The sequence below is a fragment of the Acipenser ruthenus genome, chromosome 6 (assembly GCF_902713425.1).
Source record: "Acipenser ruthenus chromosome 6, fAciRut3.2 maternal haplotype, whole genome shotgun sequence".
Lineage (NCBI taxonomy): Eukaryota > Metazoa > Chordata > Actinopteri > Acipenseriformes > Acipenseridae > Acipenser > Acipenser ruthenus.
The window spans coordinates 72,416,732-72,437,369 of NC_081194.1; the positions used below are offsets into that span (position 1 = coordinate 72,416,732).

Genomic DNA, 20,638 nt, shown 5'->3' on the forward strand with positions numbered 1-20,638 from the left:
TTAAAACATGTATAGTTTTTCTATAATAAATCTTGTTCAAATGCATTACTTCCCAATGTTCTCTTCATAAAATATATCCTACATTGGTGCCTGATACAATGTGTACTTAATGTTGTACAGGAATAATGTGTTTTTTTGCCAATATAGTTTGATGCCCATACATTATGCTGGGCCATTAAAAAGGTGAGTGATTTGAAATCGGTTGTCATACTTAACCATAGACTGCTGGTGTTGGGATTACGCTGTTATTTTTCTCTGTACAAGATCACATGAGCTTGAAAGTAAGTAGATTTAAAACGGAGACAACAATAAATTTAGCAATATCGATATTTTAATAAGGAAACATGCTCCCACAAGTATTAAATAATTGTTAAACGAATCACAAATATGCACCCCAAACAACAATACAGTACTTTATTGAAGGACCTACTGCAATGGAAGTTTAGTTCCTATTGGCTCAGCACTAAATTTCTTCGATAAGGATTAGTCTTGTTTGGATTTTAAAAGATGCAAATGAGGAAAGTATTAGGTCAAAACCTACCGGCATGCAAAGAAACTACTTTATATTCACGAATAGTACAAGCACAATCGAGAGGAGGAAGCTGATGAATTCAGTAATCCATCTCTTTTTCCATCCAATTTTAATTTATAAAAGAATGAATACATGGTTTATTAGAAACAGTTACATTACCATGGGAATTCAGTTTCATTAACATTACTCAGTACTCAGAAACACATAACTAGCATCAGTAAACAAGAACAATAAATAGCATAATTCAACGCAGCACATTACTGATGCACAAGCTCCAGAGGAAAAATATTTGATGTTAATAACTTTGCACACTTCACATTTGGCAGTATTTATATATATATATATATATATATATATATATATATATATATATATATATATATTTTTTAATGACATTCTCATGCACACAAGTGTTTCAAACACAAGAAGCGAGTCCATTTATAGGTAGTCCAAGCAAATATTTTGGTGGAAATAGCTGCAAACTGAATGGAACATTTAACTTTTTGTGCAGTCCATAACGTATTGACGTCAGCTCATTTCTGAATGTCACACTGAAGCAGTAATACAATGGATGGATCACTCTTTGCAGCTTCTTTGAACTCATCCAGTGTGATCTGATCATCGTTGTTCTTATCCATCTTACTGAAAATCCTGTCTACCCGCTGCTCAGGTGTCAGGCCATCCTCATTCATTTTCATCATGATGACAGTGCCCACCATTTTGTAAATCGCCTTTTGAAAGAAAAGATAATGTTTTTGAGATATATTATCCAAATTGTCAGACATCAAGGAATTCAATATCACTCTATCACAGATTGAAACCCTACCCCCCCCCCCCCCCCCCCCCCCCCCCAACATAAATGGCCAAAAGTCAAAATGCTTCTTCTGTAGAAAATAATACTCTTTTAATACATTTTTACTGTGTTTTGTGCAGTCAGTCTTGTTTACACAAAAGTTTAAGATTTTTTCTCTGGGCCTCTGTCCCTTGAAACATGACTGCCACACATTCTGGAAGTGAAGCAGTCCTGTTACTGCTGTCGTAGTAGAATGTAAGGAATGTGACTTACAGCTAAGTTTCAGTTCGGGAAGCAAAACAAGCATTAAAAAGGTCTGCTGCATTTTAGCAGTTTTTATTTTTTTTAAAACATGTTTTTACCAAATGCCTACAGCTATTATGGAGATTACCATAAAAGAGCATTTAAATTGTGTGTTGAAGGATTGTGTGTAATTCTAAAAACAACGAAAGGCTTTGTAATTAATCGATGTGATTAAAGAAATAACTAAATCATAAAAGCTGCACAAACAGTGGTAGAGCAATATTCTCGGGCTTGCAGGGTTGAAGAAAAACAAGCAATCAAGCAATTGCTCATGGTTAAGTAGCTTAATTAAATTCATCTAAAAAGCATCACCACACCAAGCTGGATGGATACAGAGCTTATATAACCCAAAATAATGGATATCAGTTATTTCTTTAAAATGATGAGGCTTACAGAGACAGAATACAGCTCAACAATGGACTTTAATAGAACCACATTTCTATATTGTTATAACTGAATATTAATCTGATAAAATTAGCACAATTTGACAAAATCACAGGATAAAATGTACCTTTACTAAAACCAATCAAACAGCAGAAACAGTACTGTAGGTGTCCTAGAACTAAGAATGATAGGTCTGGGTAACCCACACGTAAATCTGAAACAAAGAAAATCACCATGGCAACAGCTGTTCAGCTCCACAGCTTCTATTGCACTGTAATTTTCTGAATATATTCGGTATGCAGAATACTCGATTGAAAGTATTCTATACAGTAGTGTGCAAGGTTAGTAACAACATTATATTGTTATAAGAAATGTAGCCCAAGGCAGCTCAGTTATGCATGGTAACATGGTATACAGTTCCCATAGATGTTTAGCATGCTATTCAAATTCTAACCAGTTGGCTTATTCAATATCCTGCTTTGACGGTATTCTCAGTTTTCTGTTTCCATGTTTTCTCATGTGTTTGTGATACTGTCTGACTTTCCTACTGCCTTTTTATTTTACATTGCAGAATGTGCTGTAACTGTAATGCTTTTAATTACTTTTCAATTCAATTTTAATCAGTCTCTGAGACACAGTTAGACACCATTAAGCCACCTTTAAACTCATTACTTTTCCAATGGGAAATCCTGTCAACAGTAAAACACTTCCACAACCCTTTAAACCAACACCAATGGCTTTTTTTCCATGGCATCAGGGAGATTGATCTCCTCAATGCAGTAGCTTGCAACATCACTACAATCCATATTTGTATGATACTCCTGTTTCACACTGTTTTTCAGTCTCAGTCTCAACTTACCTCAATAATCTCTAGCATTTCCACTCTTGTAATTTTTCCATCTCCGTCCAAATCGTACATGTTAAAAGCCCAGTTCAGCTTCTGTTCAAAGCTCCCGCGTGATGTGATAGACAGTGCACAGATAAACTCTCTGAAGTCAATGGTCCCATCTGCGTTCTTATCAAAGGTTCTGAAGGCATGCTGGGCAAACTTAGAGGCATCACCATATGGGAAAAACTGCAAGAAAAAAAACCAAAAAAAAAACCAGAATGAGAGTAGAAGACAACATATCTTTATGTGGACCAAGAGCAAGTTTGTCTAACAATGTTAAATAAAAAAAATTGCACCTTACAATGTTCTATACATTTGCAGTGCATTACAATGGTTTAGGCTTTACCACACTTTTATGTGTGTGATTTACCATACTGCCCAGTACAGTAGATAAAAACAGCTATAATATCCATGTCATATACACAAGGGCCTCCAGTGATAAGAGCAAAATATGTGAATGCTATGAATAAATTTAACATTCATCAGCTTAAGCATCATATATAAATCTTAGATGGTTATTTAATTGTTTAAACATACAAATTTGTAAACATAAAAAAAAATCAGCTATCAGATGAGTTTCTTATGAACAATCACATAGTATCTCACAATTACTTGTAACAGAAAACCACTATTGAAATGTGTATGATTTAAATTTTTCATATCCTATTCCTTTAGTACCCTTAACCGTCTTTTTTTTAATCTCTATTTTAATTGCACAGCTTGTGTCAGAGCCTTAAAATAATCTCTGGCTGCAGTGTAAATGATACCACACTATATAATTAAACGTCAACAACAAAAGAAGATTGCTTTATATAAGAACATGTAACGACTGAAGTTTAGGACCTACATTGGCCAATCGCCCCCGGTATAGGAAAATCAGGCCAGAGAACTACTGTACTTCTCAGCATTGTACCAAACACCATTATTATTATTATTATTTATTTAGCAGACGCCCTTATCCAGGGCGACTTACAGTCGTAAACAAAAATACATTTCAAGAATCAGAGTACAAGTATTAATACAATTAAGAGCAAGATAAAATACAATGACTTCGGTTCTAGCAAGTACAAGTGTATGACAAAATACGACTCAATAACGGAGCAGATAACAGTGTCAGTGATAGTTACATCAGGATATCATTAAATACAAAATACTACGGATTAAATAACACTTGTGACAGATTACAGTACTCTAAAGTACAGGATTAAATACAGTAAAATCGGGAGCAGATAAGACCAAGTAAAGTGCATTAAGGAAGAGTGATAAAGTGTCCAGAGGGAAAAGAGGAGTTCTACAGGTGCTGTCTGAAGAGGAGGCGCCAGAAGGTGGTCAGGGACCGGGCAGTCCTGACATCTGTAGGAAGGTCATTCCACCACTGCGGGGCGAGGGTGGAGAAGGAGCGGGCTCTGGAAGCAGGGTAGCGTAGAGGAGGTACAGCCAGTCTTCTAGTGCAGGAGGAGCGGAGAGGTCGAGTGGGGGTGTAGGGAGAGATGGGGGTCTGGAGGTAGCTGGGTGCAGTCTGGTCAAGGCATCTGTAGGCGAGTACAAGAGTCTTGAACTGGATGCGAGCGGTGATCGGGAGCCAATGGAGTGAGTGGAGCAGTGGAGTTGTGTGGGACAAGCGAGGCAGAGAGAACACCATATTTTCATGGTTTTTATATTTTATTTCACCCTCAACATTTGCCTGCAAATCTAAATTGAATTAGGAAGTAGAGTGGAATGAGTTATCTAACAAATGATTGGACAAGATTTAATTTCAGATGAAGCGAGCTGAAACAAAAGACAACATCCTATAATCTGTTGCCACTGACTGTTATCATGAATTAATGCAGACATTAATACGCTACATTAATTGACAATGGAACATTTTCATTAATATTTTAATTTATTTTCTAAGTATTTTTTTTCCTCAACAAGGCCTTACACTATTGAGCTGCAGGGAATTATTTGAGGAGACATTTTCAAGCTGAATCATATTTAGTTTCAACATTGGGCCAGTTTCCATGCGGGGCTATTTACATGTGAAGTGGCGATGCACGTGCATGTTTGGGAGAATTACTCGTGTGAATCAGGTTTGTGGCCAAAAAAAACGGCCAAAGAGAGGGATAGGGTGAATCTCATTTACTAGTGTCAATTATGTAAAACACGGGAAAACCACGCCCATTTTCACATGGAAACCCGCATTTCACATGTAAATGTAAATTAGCTGGTTTGTCCTTATGTGACACAGCTCTGAATATTGCAAGAGCACAGGTCAGTTGTTACTGTGGGTTCCAAGACGGCCCAAAGTGGGCGGTTTTATGGTTAGCAGTGGTGTATTTCACCTTAATGATAATGCGGGCAGCTTTTTTTATTGCTGTTTTTTGCTGTGTGTCTGTCCTGTCATGTTGTATATCTCACGTGGGTTTACAGTTCTGTATAAAACCACCTACAAATATACCATGAACTGCGGTGTACACTTGTTATAGTATTAAAGCAGCTGTTTGAGAATACCCTTGCTGTAAAAACTACGCTAAAGTTTAACACGAAGAGCAAGTGAGCTGCTTAAATGTCTGTAACTGAATTAATTCCTGTGCTTTTTTTTTTATCTCAGCTATATCCGAAGACAACGTGTGTGTAAATATAGTTGGTGAACTGGATGTCATGAGCCAGCTCAATATCCCCAAAACAGTGCAACAAACATATATACCAACAAGTTGTTGATGCCCTCTCAGAACTGACCAAATAAAATTGCAAATGAACGTATTGGTTGTGTTTTATTTGTTTGCATCATTAATATTTAACATAACAGTAAATCCAACACAACTTAAAAGAAAGGAGAGAATCTGACAGCACGAGCCTCCTCAAATCGCTGCTGTCCAATTGAAACTTACGGCTGAGGTAACCTTCACCCTGTCTGTCTCACAGGCAGACACTCATTTTGTTGTTGATGAGAGTTTGTGCAGGATACAGCAGGCAGGGGCAATTCTGGGAACAAACTCATGCTGCATTTCAGTCTGTTTCATCAGTATCTGCCACCTCCCTTTCAAGTGCCCACTACTCGTATTTGCCCAAGCGTGGTGTTGAATGTTTCCTCAGCAGCTGTCAGCCGTCCGGACGGGTAGAGTTTCATAAGCCAGGAAAATAGTATACACAGATCACCATATGCTGTATTGCCTGAGTGAAAGGGAAATATATATATATATATATATATATATATATATATATATATATATATATATATATATATATATATATATATATATATAACGTCTCCGCCGGTTTTCAGCCATGGTGATCTGCAATACCTGTTGGTCAGTTTAATTTGATACCTCCAAGTTCATTTTTAATTAATGAGTTGTAAGATAAATTAGTTGAAACAGTATTCGCCACCCCACTAATGACATTTGAAAAACAATTTGGGCAAGAGCAATAAAACATATTATTAAACACCAGGCACTAGATATTTAGAAATGGCAGCTTAGATTCTCTCATGTACCAGTTATCTGTGTGCGCATGGAAACAAAGCCATCTGCGAAAACAGCGCAAGAACTTTACGCTTAGCTAATCTACATATCAACCCCCCACCTTTCCCTTTCACTTGCATGACGTCAGGTGAAAAGCTGTGTTTATTTAAAACAAACAGAGCGAATGGAAACCTGGAAAAGCATTTTGCACAAGACATTTTTCTCGAGCACATGTCTCGGGCTAAAAAAAAAAAACACAAGTGTCAAGATCAAGCTGAATGGAAAATATTTGTATTTAAAATAGAGAATTATCAGTATTAAAACTTCCAAGTTATTACTAGAACAGTATTCAATCATGCATATTAATTATTATTTCTATAATTCATTTTTTCTAAACTTGTTGCGAGTATATTTTAAAGTCTGCATTTCTCCAGGAAAGCACAGCATTACTCAGTCATTGTCTATGTCTGCAAATTGCTCTTTGCCAGTCATGTGTGTGTGTGTGTTTTATTTTAAAAAGTGTGAATGGGTTTACATATGAAATCCAATTATTTTAATAATTCGTAATGGCAAAATACCAAACAGATAGAAAAACCACGATTGTCAGAAACAGAAATACGTACAGAAGTGGGAAAATCAATCACTAATGCATTATCTTTCATTAGGCACTCAGAAAGTATTGTAATGCATGAAATAACCTTTTAAAAACATACTTTCAAATAGCACAATCTTTACAGTGCATCCAGTTTTATTCAGTAGATAATTACAGATAAATGTTCTAAATAACTAGTTAAGAGTTCTAGGTACTATAATGTATGGATGACATTCACACAGCATTGGCATTTTGAAAAATAAATATATAAATAAATATATATATATATGAAATGTCATTGCCATCAAAAAAACACACTAATTAAAGGGAAAATATTTGTATTTGTATTCAAATAAATTACACAAAAGTCTCCCCTCTAGCTTTGTATTAGGATCCTTTCACATTCACATATACTGACGACAGCTACAAATATGTCTTTAGAAATACTGGTGTTCTCAGCAGAAAGGAACTCTGTCAAAGAGGATGACGAGAGCCTTATTCTGCCAGTCCATTTAACACCGGCCAACAGACAGCACACAAACATTACCTTTCACCACGAACACTGACATTAAATCTCAACACTAATTCTTCTCTAACAATTGTCAGCTCCAGCCACAATTGATGCAGGGAGGAATTTAACCCTCTCCCTGCCACCCAATATTATTATTATTATTATTATTTATTTCTTAGCAGACGCCCTTATCCAGGGCGACTTACAATCGCAAGCAAATACAAATACATTCAAGTGTTACAATACAAGTCATACAATAAGAGCAAGAAATACAATAATTTTTGTTCAAGTGTGACAAAACACAATTCAATAATACAGCAGATAATAGTGATAGTTACATCAGGATATGATTAAATAGTGATAGTTACATCAGGATATGATTAAGTACAAAATACTACAGGTTAAACACTTGGCAGATTACAATATTCTGAAGTACAGGATTAAATGCAGTAAAATAGGGGGCAGATAAGAGCAAAATAAAGCACATTTAAATGAAGGGTGATAGTGTCCCAGGATACAACAGAGGAGTTCTACAGGTGCTGTTTGAAGAGGTATATTCCCCACACACCCGTCCACCGTCAGGGCTTTCACCCCCCTGCCATACTATGTTTTTTTTTGTATTTGTGTGTTATTATGTTATATTTTCAGCTTATATCAGCTACAGTATATGATCTGTATCATTGTTTTGTCTAAATTATTATTAATTGAACTTTTTCATTTTTTTCTATTTTTGTCAGTAACTTGTAAATGAAACCTAATTAAAAGAATACAAAATAAATGATGCAAATAATGACTGGCAATGGGCCTTACGCGCTGTAAAAGGAAAATCAAACATTTTGTGCTCAGCATTGTGTAACAGGGCTGAGGCGGGGCTGTTTTGTACTGTGGTTAAGACACTCGCTTGCAGTGCACAGGGTCGTCGGTTGGTGCCCAGCCCCCGCCCTGTTACAATTTGGGAACTAGGGTTTCAATTATTTCCCTTCCACGATGTTACAGTGCTGAAACATCGCTAATTTCAGCCTTGCAAAGTGTTTTGATGAAATCGACTTAATCAGAATCTAAGAATTATTCAAACTGCCTTAACTACAGATGGATGAGGAATGGGAATGCTTGTGGTGTCATCAGTTTTCTACCAATACTTTAAAAATGTTATTATGTATTTTATTTCACAAATTAAAAGGGCTATTCATACTATAGCGTTTATGCAGTGTTTTTTATGCCTGACGTTTCACTGCTATTTTTGCATTCAGACTTGCGTATCAAATATCACAGGCAAGATGGGGTAGCGTCTGATTATAGCAGTGCAGAATGGGAAATCGAATTCCAGGTAAGCACTATGTTTGGTATGTTAAAATAAACACACTGTTTTGACAACAGGTTTTTGTTAAATGTCTGGGTGTAGCGTCTAGAAAGTGCATGCCATTAGATACATTATTAAATATATTCCACGCACAGTTGAGATACCCATACTGTATGCTTCAGAATACAGTTTGTTGCCAACAACATTGTTTGAGATTATTTGTTGCCAGTAACATTATATTTAGACAGTGAATGGATCTAATATATTACATACAGTATGAACACGAGTAGAAAGGATTATATTGACCTGGTAAATAGAGACGGCTATAAAAATTGATTTGATCGAATTGGACCCAAGTGTGTAACATGTTTAATTATATTACTACTGTATATTATGTTAAGAGGTTTGTACAGCATACAAAGACACTGTATAGTATGCAGCAGTATTGCAGAAAAAAATCAACCAGCACAAGAATAAACCAAAGACTTTGCAGTGTTTAAAACCTTGTATGACCAAGATGAGAAAGCAACTTACAATCAATGTGAGGCATGTGTATACAGATGAGAGATTACTTAACCTGAGTTGCAGCAGAAAAGTTATAAAACAAACATCCTTTAACCACTAATACTGTCTCCTAAATAAAAAAATAATGCAAAATAACAATACCGTTTCATTATTTAATTAACATTACACACAACACACTTCCATCAACCCAACAGCAAGGTTGTGTTATCGGTGTCAGATCACACAGATGAAAAAACAATTGCTGCTATTACATTGATTTCAAAATGAGACTAAAAAATCAAACATAGGCTTTATTTAAAGCTGCTAATTTGAGGATTAACAGTAAAATCAGGAGCTTTTGTGATGATCTCCATAAATAAGGATTACCAGTTGGCTCAGTTCAGGCAATCGTAATGCAGATGGCACAATAATCTAATCATAGTGGTCTACATGCATAAAGCACAGCCAAGGGTCCTCCAGTCACTATCCAAATCACCTTTCTTTTAGTGGAGCAAAACAGCCTTCATAATCAGCTGTCAAGCTGTCATTCTTTCCTGCACTGGAGACCAATACATTCCTGCTGTGCACACATTTTCTATAACCTCCACCTCAATGGAAGTCATTTAACAATGTCACAGTTGTAATGACTGTTATACATTTTCTCCTTTTTGGTCTAGAGTCTTTGCTGTTATTTCTCTAAAACTGGCAATAATAACTGCCCTAAAATGTGTTTATACAGAATGTAGCAACTAGCCCCAACTGTCATTCTCCATTAAAATTTTACACTGTAAATCAGATATTTTTGGACCAGTTTTACTTGGTTATCCATGAACACAATGCTTCAAAATACAGTGCCTTGAAGCAACAGAACAGCAACAACAATAATGGCGGTGCAGCGCCTTTTTATAACCTTAGCTGTGCCCAATTATGCAAATAGGGTACCAGAGCTTATACACATCCCATTGGTCCTCAGCCGCACACTAGGACCAATGGGCACAGACAAACAACAGCCAATAAGGGCAAACAAACAACAACCAATCACAGGGGAGACACAAAAGGCACGACACAGGCTAGGGCTACACAAACACAGACAGAGGCAAACACATCAGCGGCGGGAAATACAAGCGGGAAGGAAACTCAATTACAGTGGGAATTACAGTACACAAAAACAATGGAAATACAGCAAAAAACACAAATGCATGGACTGCTACAGTATTCAGCGTGCACAGTAAATCCAAGATGGACTTCCGGGTTAATAATGAGCTGATTTTTACGAATTAAAATGATTTCATGGTTTAAAAAAAGTTTTTGATTCAAATATATTTAAGTTAAAATTGATTAATAAAATCCATTTAGATTTGTTTCTGTTTAAATCTAAAAATACATTTGACCAATTCTGAGTATGTATATGCATCAAGGATCTGACCTGTCCCTCTTTCCCTTCGGATTTCTCTGCCATATTGATGATGAGCTAGAAGTATGAGCACCACTGTGTGTTCTATTAGGGTCTGTGATGGAAATTGCCACTTGCAGCTGCTGTTTGGCTGTTGCAGGTTTCTGGTGAAAATCGGTGATGCCGCAGCCCTGTGAAAGTTTAATGAAACCCATTTTTTATTTGCGAGCTGCTTACGATTGCAAACCGCTTTTCTGAAATGAGCCCCTGGGATTGTCATTTCTCCTTAAGTACACTCCAACTAATAAGACAGAATATCACCCTGATTCTGTTAGGTTAATTGAAAACTTTATTTGACAGAAAGATAGAATTGAAACAGACTTTGCATCATCTATCATGCTGTCTATCCCAGCTACTGCATTTCATGAAACCATATTTATTTGTATACAGGTACTGTGTCTTGACAGATCTGTACACAATCAGCCACATTAAGTACCTGGTTCATACATTACTGAATATCCCCCAACAATAATGCAAACCCCATAAGCAATATGACAGACCAAATAACATGGCCACTACTGACTAATTATGCCTTCCTTGGCTAGTTGCCATAGCTGTACAATTGTTTTCCATTGACACTGCATATAACAATACTCACTCAACAGGACCACAGTATGTAAGTAGGTAGAACAACAACAACCATGTTCATAGCATTGCATTATTAAAAAAAACCCTCACTCTGTTTTATGAAATCAGTAAATAACAGTGGTCTGGCACTTAGAATAATTGTATTCTATTGTATGTGCTTTTACAAATCATTTCACACCATTTTGGAGGGGGGTATATCTGAAGAAACTCACATTGCTTTACACAGCAAGTACATGGCAGAGAAAATGTCAACCAAAGTCCAACGAAAACCCCTTTTTATTTATGTTGTATAAAAGGGTGATGGAAATTTTGAAATTGATTAAATTGTGCTCCAATGCAAATCCAATATCCTGTTATTAACTGTGGAGTAGCTAGACCCAATATGGTGGACTATGCTGGTTTGCAATGTATTTATTCACACTGTAGATCTAGCAACCTGACAAATGGAAGGAAATCAATTCAGATGGAGAGATGGGTAACAGAGATGCCTCAGGACTCTTTAGAATACAGTTTGTTTGACAATTTGGTGCTAAATGTTCGAGTAAGTTTTCCTGGTTATTTTTTGCATCATGAAACCAAACATGCTTCAGTTCACCTGAAAATGAACTGCACCAGGCAAATGAACCTGAAATAGACAAACATTTAGTACATGCTGACCAACACAGCTCTCTGAGCTGCCAGGATTTCCTTATATAATGTGGCAGCTCTGTTCCTAATGCAGTTGTTTTAGCCTACAGTTATAAATTAAACTGAAAGGTTTCAGCTTCAATGCTGCCTTTAAGCTTTACGTGCACATGTTAGTTTAGCTCTAACAGAGCTACAAAAGCACTTTTAATTTTCACTAGATACCTTTTTGTTTAAATGCGACTCCCCCCCCCCCCCCTATGGTTATTGTTCACTTGTGCTGCTCTCATGCAGTCCAATCCTTTCTCATCAATTCAATACCAAGGCTGCTCTTCAGCCAAGTAAAGTGTAGTAGTGGAAAGATGTACAAGACGTACATTTTACAACAGTAGATCTGAGGAACAGCAACAGTAAGTCTTATCCATAGTTATTTAATTATTAGCATGGTTTGGATCACTTGGAAACAAACCAGATGTTAAAAAGAGCTCTGTACCTGGCCACTGTGGACACAAAGTACATACATTGTACAATCTTTTCCATTTCAAAATTGTCAGTGCGTATCAGTCACTTCTGGACTGCAACTAGTGACTTAGAAAATGTAGGTTTCCTGTTGGATTAAACTGATAAAAAATCCATTTCATTTTTATTGTGTCATTTATTTGCAGTCCAGCTTTATTTTTTTATTAACCAAATTCCTTGCTTTCTTAATGTAAGCTTGAAAATCTAGAAATATTTGCAGGTTGCTGTTTTCCATATTTTACCTGCAGAGGTCGCTGTAAATCAACACAGGGTGATTCCTGTCTGCAGCAGTGGGCTTTCCTGCAACACATCACTGACTCAGCATCTCATTGTCTGGCTGATCGGAATAATTTCCACAGGACTACAATTTTTTGCTGATATAGGAAGTTAACATAAATATATTTAAATAAAAAATAAACACACATAACAAATACTGAATTCAAGGATTGGTATGTATATTGAAAATGAGTAAAGAATATATTCTGTTACATATCTCATACATACTGCATATAGCATGGCTTAAATACATTATAAATATATCTGGAGTATAATCAAATATTTACATAGAATGTGGTTTAGGTGTGCAGATTGTAGTCTTCAACTTCCATCAGAAATAAATGGACCATGATCTTCCCTCATAAAGCATCCCATGGAACTTCCATCCCTTTTATCTGGAACGTTTCATCTATAGAAGAATGCCCCACCCCTCTGGAATGCAGGAGGAGCTGTGACTCATCCATCTATAGCACACACCTCCAATCCTACAGAGACACTATGGATCACTGCGTACCATGTTCCATTTATAAACTATTTGTTTTCAGAAGGGGGCATGACATACATTTCAATCAGAGGAAATTCCTTTCATACTTTTTTGATGGACAATGGATCATTTTGTGCAGAGCTGGAGGAGGGTTTTCTTATGGGCATTGTGAGTTTTTATATTTGTTACTTGTAACTTGTTTTTCTTTTGCATACCATTGCGGTTCAAACTATAAAAAAAGTTTGCAGAACTCAAGTTCGCTTGGAAGGAACAGCAACGTGTGTCAAGGGTTGGAACAATTGTTTTATCCTAAATTCATTTAGTCATGGTATCCACGACAGACACCACATGCTTTCTTCTGATATGAACAGATAATCTGTCTTCACAACACTATTTCAGGTGGACAATAGGAAGTTGGAGAATGCACTATGCCGGTTCCAGACAAGTAGAAAAAGAAGAGCAGCAACCTGCACAGATGAACCAGCTCTTACAAGCTGCAGCAACCACAAACCACCACCATAGAAAGATATACATGAGGACATCAAAAACCTAGAAAAAGAACGTTCTACTCTAGGTGCCAATAGTCATTGTAAACATAGCCAATGTACGTGCCAATATATAAAAAAAAACATGAAAATTGTTTATTCATATGTAGAAAATTAGATGTTTGGTCTCAGTAAGTAAACTGATACAAAACAAATCTTTCTTCAAGTGTTTTTCATTTGACAGCTTAGAATGTGTGTTTTTTTTTTTTTTTTTTTAGCAAATCAACTTCAAAATGGTTTAATTTAAGAGAGATTTATCTAAATGCTATGTATTGGAAACATACTGTCCATATGCATTCTGTTTATTATGTTTGATTGCCTGTTAGAATCAAATTTTCCCATTTTCAGAATCATTTTCTTTGGTGGCCTTTTGTCAGCAAATGATCACTGCTCGGGATTCATTGGTATTGTACACCAGCATGGAACCTGCAAGTGATATTGAATGCTTTACAAAGGGGCTTGCACTGTGAAGCACAGTAACAAAGAGGGAAGGGAATTGAAATACAATTTAGGGCGTCACCTAAAAATTGGTTTCTACTATTTTTTTGTTATTATTATTTTTTAAATAAAGTAAAAAAATGTTACAAATAAATTGATTTGAGAAAATAAAACATTACATTCCTAGTGGTCCTCCAGTAAATGTGTCTGACCGCACAAATGTTACAGGATGGCAGCTTTGGTGAAATTATTGAAAGACTTAAGGACTGTGAGAAAAGGTGAATGGCATATATAGATTATTGTCTGTTAGGGTAATGTTTATGTAGTAAGCAGGGTGTTTTATCCCACATTTTAAACCACATATTTCATTTTATAATTTAATTGCAGTAGCTTAGGTATATTCATTAATGACCAAAAAAGTTTAAACAAAACAGAAACACTTTATAAAACAAAAGGCACGTTGGCCAACCACATTTGGCACAGGGTTTCTCATACGTGTGGTCAACAGCCAGTTTGTCAATAATCACTTGCTGTTGACCATGGGGCATTTTAACCCCATCCAGGCTGTAAACAATAATAACAATAACATTGGTGTGTTTTTAAATATACCAAACAGTACATTTTAAATACCAATACAACAACTATGAATACAAAATAACACAAATACACACAGGGGCGGGGACTACCCCATCACACATCCATACCCTGCTACAGCTGTAAATACAAAATCAGAGTCATCAGTATCATGAAAAAGAAGATCACCATGACGTAAATCCATTGCATGTAAAAATAAGTGTGTCATGCGTACGTCTCGACTATATCCCTGTTGCTGGTGATAAGTATTTGTAATGGGGGATAATAAAACATGGCCGAAGGAGATGATGGACAACACAGTTCTAGGATAGTCACAATAGTAGGTGATGTAGCCGACTACTGTAAGTGTTACTGCATTAACTTTTAAATGAGAACAAAATGGTTTATTTCTCAGTTTGGTTCACTATGTGTAAAAAGGCCCTACATTCCTTGGAATTCACTGATTTGTGTTTTAAAAATAAATGGGATGGTCTTGTCCTTTCAATGCCAGTAATTACATTGCAGGTCATGAATATGTATTGACCTTTTTTATGATTTTTTTTATGGTTTTCAGTTGTTGAAAACATCACGGTTCAGTCTGCAGTGTTAATATCTTCAAATGTTAACAGCAGGAGGGAGCAATTAAACATTAGTAAAAAGCCCTCTACATTTTCACGTTTATTCAGACAATAAACATGTGCCAGGATGTAAACATGGTGGGCTTTGAGTAACAACTAATCTCTAGAAATTCAATGATGCTAAACTGCAAACACACTTTCAATACTGAAAACTGCTTTTTTTCCCGAAGCATGACATTTGCAGAAACTTTCCACTGAATGGTCTGTTGTTTTTATTTAATTATATACAGATCTATACTAATGCAGATATATTTTGAAAGCAAGCTTTTTGCCTGTTGTTACAGCTCGATATGTTATCCTTTAAGTGCCACAGCTTTTGTCATATTCAGGGACATCCCATGCAATTCTAACTCCCCAGTCCTATCTATCTGATGCAAAGAGAATGACCTTGTATGACATTCATTGCTCTTGCTCAAAGCTAATGTAATCCTTTAACAATTAAACACTTGAATTAACATGAGGATTGTGATCAACATTATTCTGAACACAGTTTGCAGGTCAAAAAGCTTTCCCTTGTGTAGTTTGCCATTCTCTAAATTGAAATCCCAGTTGGAGATTGGGATCTCCACCAGTAGAATTTCAAATATTGTATCATTTGAAACAATGTTGTTCTGACATTGAATTGAAAAAATGGGATTGCCTCACTTTAAGTAATATGAAGAAAGCTGCTGACGATAAGCAACGTTAAATGTTGTGGAAAATGTTCAAGCAGCAGCAATGCAGCAGTTTTAGGCAGATATATTTACCTGACCTTGATAATGAATACTGATTCTATTAACACATTCATTCTCTAACCCAGGGGTCTCCAACCCTGGTCCTGGAGAGCTACTGGGGCTTCTGGTTTTCATTTAAACCAATCTTTGTTACTTAATTGAACCAATTATTGGCTTAATTAGTCAGGTGACCCAGATCTTTAGCCATTGATGATGTAAAGACACCTATAAAACCTGCTGGACAGGGGCTCTCCAGGACCACGGTTGGAGACCCCTGCACCCATTTACAACATCAAAGCAGCCCTGTGCTCTACCAAGTTTACTACTGCGCCATCAATCACATTATCACCTGATCCACCTGGCAACTCCTATTCAGTTAATGAGATGCCACCCATTTTTGCTCAAGAGAGATCATTTTTATATAAACATATAAACAGCTTGTTCAACTGTTGCCTAGCAACGCAGCACAGCTCCTTGACAAGCCTAGGATGTAAACACGTTTCCATTATGAAAACTAACAATACTACAGTACTAAAATCAAACTATACATGTTTCTGCCTGTCTTTATATTCTTGTCAAGGTATGGTATGCCTAAAGGTTTCACTTGCAAATCTGTAATATTCTCAAATTCCATCATTAAATCAGACCTCTCAAAAAGCAGTAACATTAAAATTCAATTTAGAGACATGCAGCAGATTATGAAATCTGCACTACAAAATGTTGGCAGCAACTGCACCAGTGTGTTAGAGGAAGACTTATAACCTTATAAATCTTGGTAAAGAATTGGAATAATTTATATTGTGTGTGTGTGTGTGTGTGTGTGTGTTTATATATAATATAGGGGTTTTAATTGATTAAAGATTAATCGATTAATCATGCCTGTGGGTGTTGATCAATTTAAAAAACATCATTGATCGATTAATCTAGTCTACCCATGTCCTGTAGCAAAAAGCAGTGTGCGAGAAAGACATCTAGAAAGATGGCGGAGAGTACTTCAAAAGACGGTGGCAAACGGGTTACAGGGAGAGATACCCAACATTTTGCCATAGCTCAGAACAGTGTTTTTCAGGGTTATTTGGGGTGCGCCAAGACTTGACTGGAAAATAAATTGTTCTGACTTCCTGTCGATTGTAAAAGCTCCATGGTAAGTGGCAGACTCTCCCAGGTGATTGACTCTATCAACTAACCAGGCAGGGATCACATTTAATCTGACCAAACCGTCCACAGAGCTTGTGTTGTTTAGACCTATTGTAGCTCAGTGCCTCTATCTCCCAGCCCTCCTTCATTTGAAAAGGTAGCGGCTGCGGGTTTTAACAGCAAATAAAATAAAATAAAAATCTAGATTTAGATATAGCTTCAGGTTATAAAGGGGGGGGGGGGGGTACAGGTCTATTATCTGAAATCTGTAGCATGGTAGTACATGTACTGCTATAGCCTATCTAAGTCTTAATTTCGGCATATTCAGCTAACTAAATTAAACAGAAATAAAATAGCTCTCAATTACCTGTTAGTTTAAAGTTTATACGAAAAACGCCCCAACATATCCAACACAGCTGCCAATTTACACTAATGCATGGCCCAGTATTGCAGCTTCCAATTTACACTAATCCATGGCCCCGTATTTTATGTATTATATTGAAAGACTTGCTTTGGCTAAAGTAAACATTTTCATTTATTGTCAAAATGTTAAATTAAAGTTGCCTGTAAAACGTTAGGTGTCATTCATAAATGCTTGCAAAAAATAGCATTAATAACAATTGTTACTTTTAGCTGTCTTTCACTACAATTGCATAATGTATCTAAATGGATGGTATTTAATATTAAACCTGGGAGGATATGCAAGACACAACATAAAATATACAGCTGATATCTGTTTTTAGAATAATTACATTACATTAATTAATAATCGCCATGTTTTACAATGCTCCGCCTACAAATAAAGGTTTGTCATCCCACTTTAAAATATAAATATTAAAACTGTATTGAACTGTGATGCATTGCTTTGAAAATGATGCATGCTTCATTGCAGCATTATGTTGAATGCTTGAGGCTAGACAAACCACACTGTTGGCTGAAAATTTGTTTCGAAAGGGATGCTCGTCATTCTTATTTATTTATTTTTTTAAGAAGTTGTTGATGCCATGAGGGGGCTACAGAAGAATCTCCTTCAAGTCATGAGATGGCCACAAAAAAAACACATTCATGTATTTAGAAAAAGTCGTACTCCATCTTTCTAACGAACAGTAAGTTATTTTGTACATGTTCAGTAAAACACACATGCTATCCCTAGTTTTGCACGTATGTGGAACAGCACGGAGAATGAGTGCAAACCGACAACCTCGCACACCTGTGCATGTTAACCACAGTGCAAAAAAAAAAGGCTCATCCATTTATGGGGATAGAGCTTTAACTGACAGGGGGACAGAATCAGTATCTGGCAGTGTATCACACAATACTGCCCGTTACATACTGTATGTATATAAATGAGAAGGGTAGGGGCTGGGTAGGTAATAAAAAAAAAATAAACTAGACTGATAAGTAAACCAATACTCGTCCTTTAAAAGAGGCCTTTTAATTACACCAGAGAACAGCAATTCAATGTATTGTCATCTCTGGTATCTTGGGTTTGAATCAGACTCTACAAGTGACATGGGTTTGATGGTCTCAACCTTGCCCCAGTGTGTACTGTACAGCATGGGTATAACAAAGACATTTAACCCCCAAACATACCTTTACATACAACTGCTGAAACTCATCCAGGTTGAGCCTGCCACTGGGACAGTCCTTTAGAAATCCCTTGTACCATTGTTTCAGTTCATGTTCATTAAACTCTGTGCTCTTCACCAGATCCTCCATGACTTCAGGGGCCAGTTTGCTGTTCTGTTTCCCCATTGTTTCTGCAGAAAAGAACACATTGTCATTTGTTTAATTACCACTGGCTTTGTGTGTAAATTCCTTTGCTAAATGTCATTAAATGTTACATAAAATGTCAATGACAAAAACCCCATGCACAAAATTATACTTATCTTTTAAATAACTGCTGATACATGTTAGATTGCTTACTTGTACAATAAAAATAGATATCTACAGTAATTCCAATTCTTTGATTGAAACATATTGTAGTGAATGAAATATTATTCTCATTTTATATGCATTAGGTTTTACTGTTGTTATTCAGTACCAGACACTATATAATAGACCTATGTATTCGGTCTCTGTATTCATCCTGCTAATATATTAGCAGCATGGTACTGTGTGAGAACATCATACTGCAGTACCTGATGGGGGGGCTTGGGGGGGCTTGGGGGGGCTTGGGGGGGCTGAAGCCACCCCAAAGTTTACCTTAGCCCCCTCTGTAGCCCCTCCACCAAAAAATTTAAAAGGGATATCTCAAATTTTTGAATTATCGACAAAAAATATTCCATTATTGTCTTCAACAAGGCAACTTTAATCAGGGACCAACAATACAGTCAAGACATTCAACATGAACTCACAGACTGGATGCTTGCTGTGTGAGCACTGACAACAAGCTACTCACTAGTGCTGAAGGGGGAACTGTGTTACTACTAAACATACCCTCCAGGACACGTTATCTCACAAACTCTTGTGCTGATTCCATTTCACTACGTTCAAAAGTTCCTACTAGTTTATATATAAAGAACACATTTAGCAACTGTTATTGGTTTACTTTTAAACAGATTGGAACTGCGTAAACCTTCCCTCAAGGAAACGTTATCTCAAAAACTCTTGTGTTGATTCCATTTCAGTATGTTCTAAAGTTCTTATTAGTTTCTATTTAAAAAAAAAAAAAACATACACAAACATTTAACAACTTTTATTGGTTTACTTTTAAATATTATATTTTGTTTAACTTTAAGTTGTTAACAATCAATGTTATTTAATGTTTGTAATTATTTCAACTTCTACCCCTTGCTTAAACCTTTAAATGTAACCTATACATGTTAGTTGTTTGTCCACTACATGACTGCTTATTTTATTACAGTGTAACGGGCGTTGTCGTTACAGATCCTGCCCTGTGTCAGTGAGATGAGATGAGATGACATGACATTAAAAGCTCTAAAACCATGACTGCAAAGGAGCATTTGCATTGTGGTTTACCCTTCATTCACACAGGGGCATCGAATGCACAACTGATTTTTCAATATGTGTAGATCGTGACGAATAACAATGAAGTTTGGGGATTTTTTTATTATGTCTATGTCATTTGTGTTTAAGGTTTTATGTCAACATTTTATCAATGTGCGACACAAGTGGGCAGTAAAAGTGATACGACAGAGACAGGCGATGAGCTTTTCAATACTGGAGAAAAAAGATGCTCAATTGAAGTATTTGACTTACAACGACGATTCCCCTACACAGTGAAACGTCAATGTCAAAGGTTTGTAAACTACCTGCAGCCACATCATTAACAAAACGTTCCTCAGATGTATTCTCCCATAACTAAAACATTTAATCAAATAGTTCTCTACCAAATTTTTTTTTGCCGGTTTTGTTACGTTATATTGTCTGTAG

General features: G+C 36.3%; 1 protein-coding gene across 1 annotated transcript in view; it reads right to left on the reverse strand.

The window, feature by feature from the left end:
* Positions 1-309: 309 nt before the first annotated feature.
* Positions 310-20,638, reverse strand: part of LOC117411356 (visinin-like protein 1) — a 43,935-nt gene continuing 23,606 nt past the window's right edge. Inside the window, exons 2-4 of the mRNA XM_034018733.3 lie at positions 18,836-19,002; positions 2,872-3,087; positions 310-1,263 (exon numbers count right to left, since the gene is read on the reverse strand). Of these exons, the coding sequence (XP_033874624.1) occupies positions 1,066-1,263; positions 2,872-3,087; positions 18,836-18,997 (576 nt within the window). The 5' untranslated portion in view covers positions 18,998-19,002 and the 3' untranslated portion in view covers positions 310-1,065. The remainder of the gene's footprint in view (positions 1,264-2,871; positions 3,088-18,835; positions 19,003-20,638) is intronic.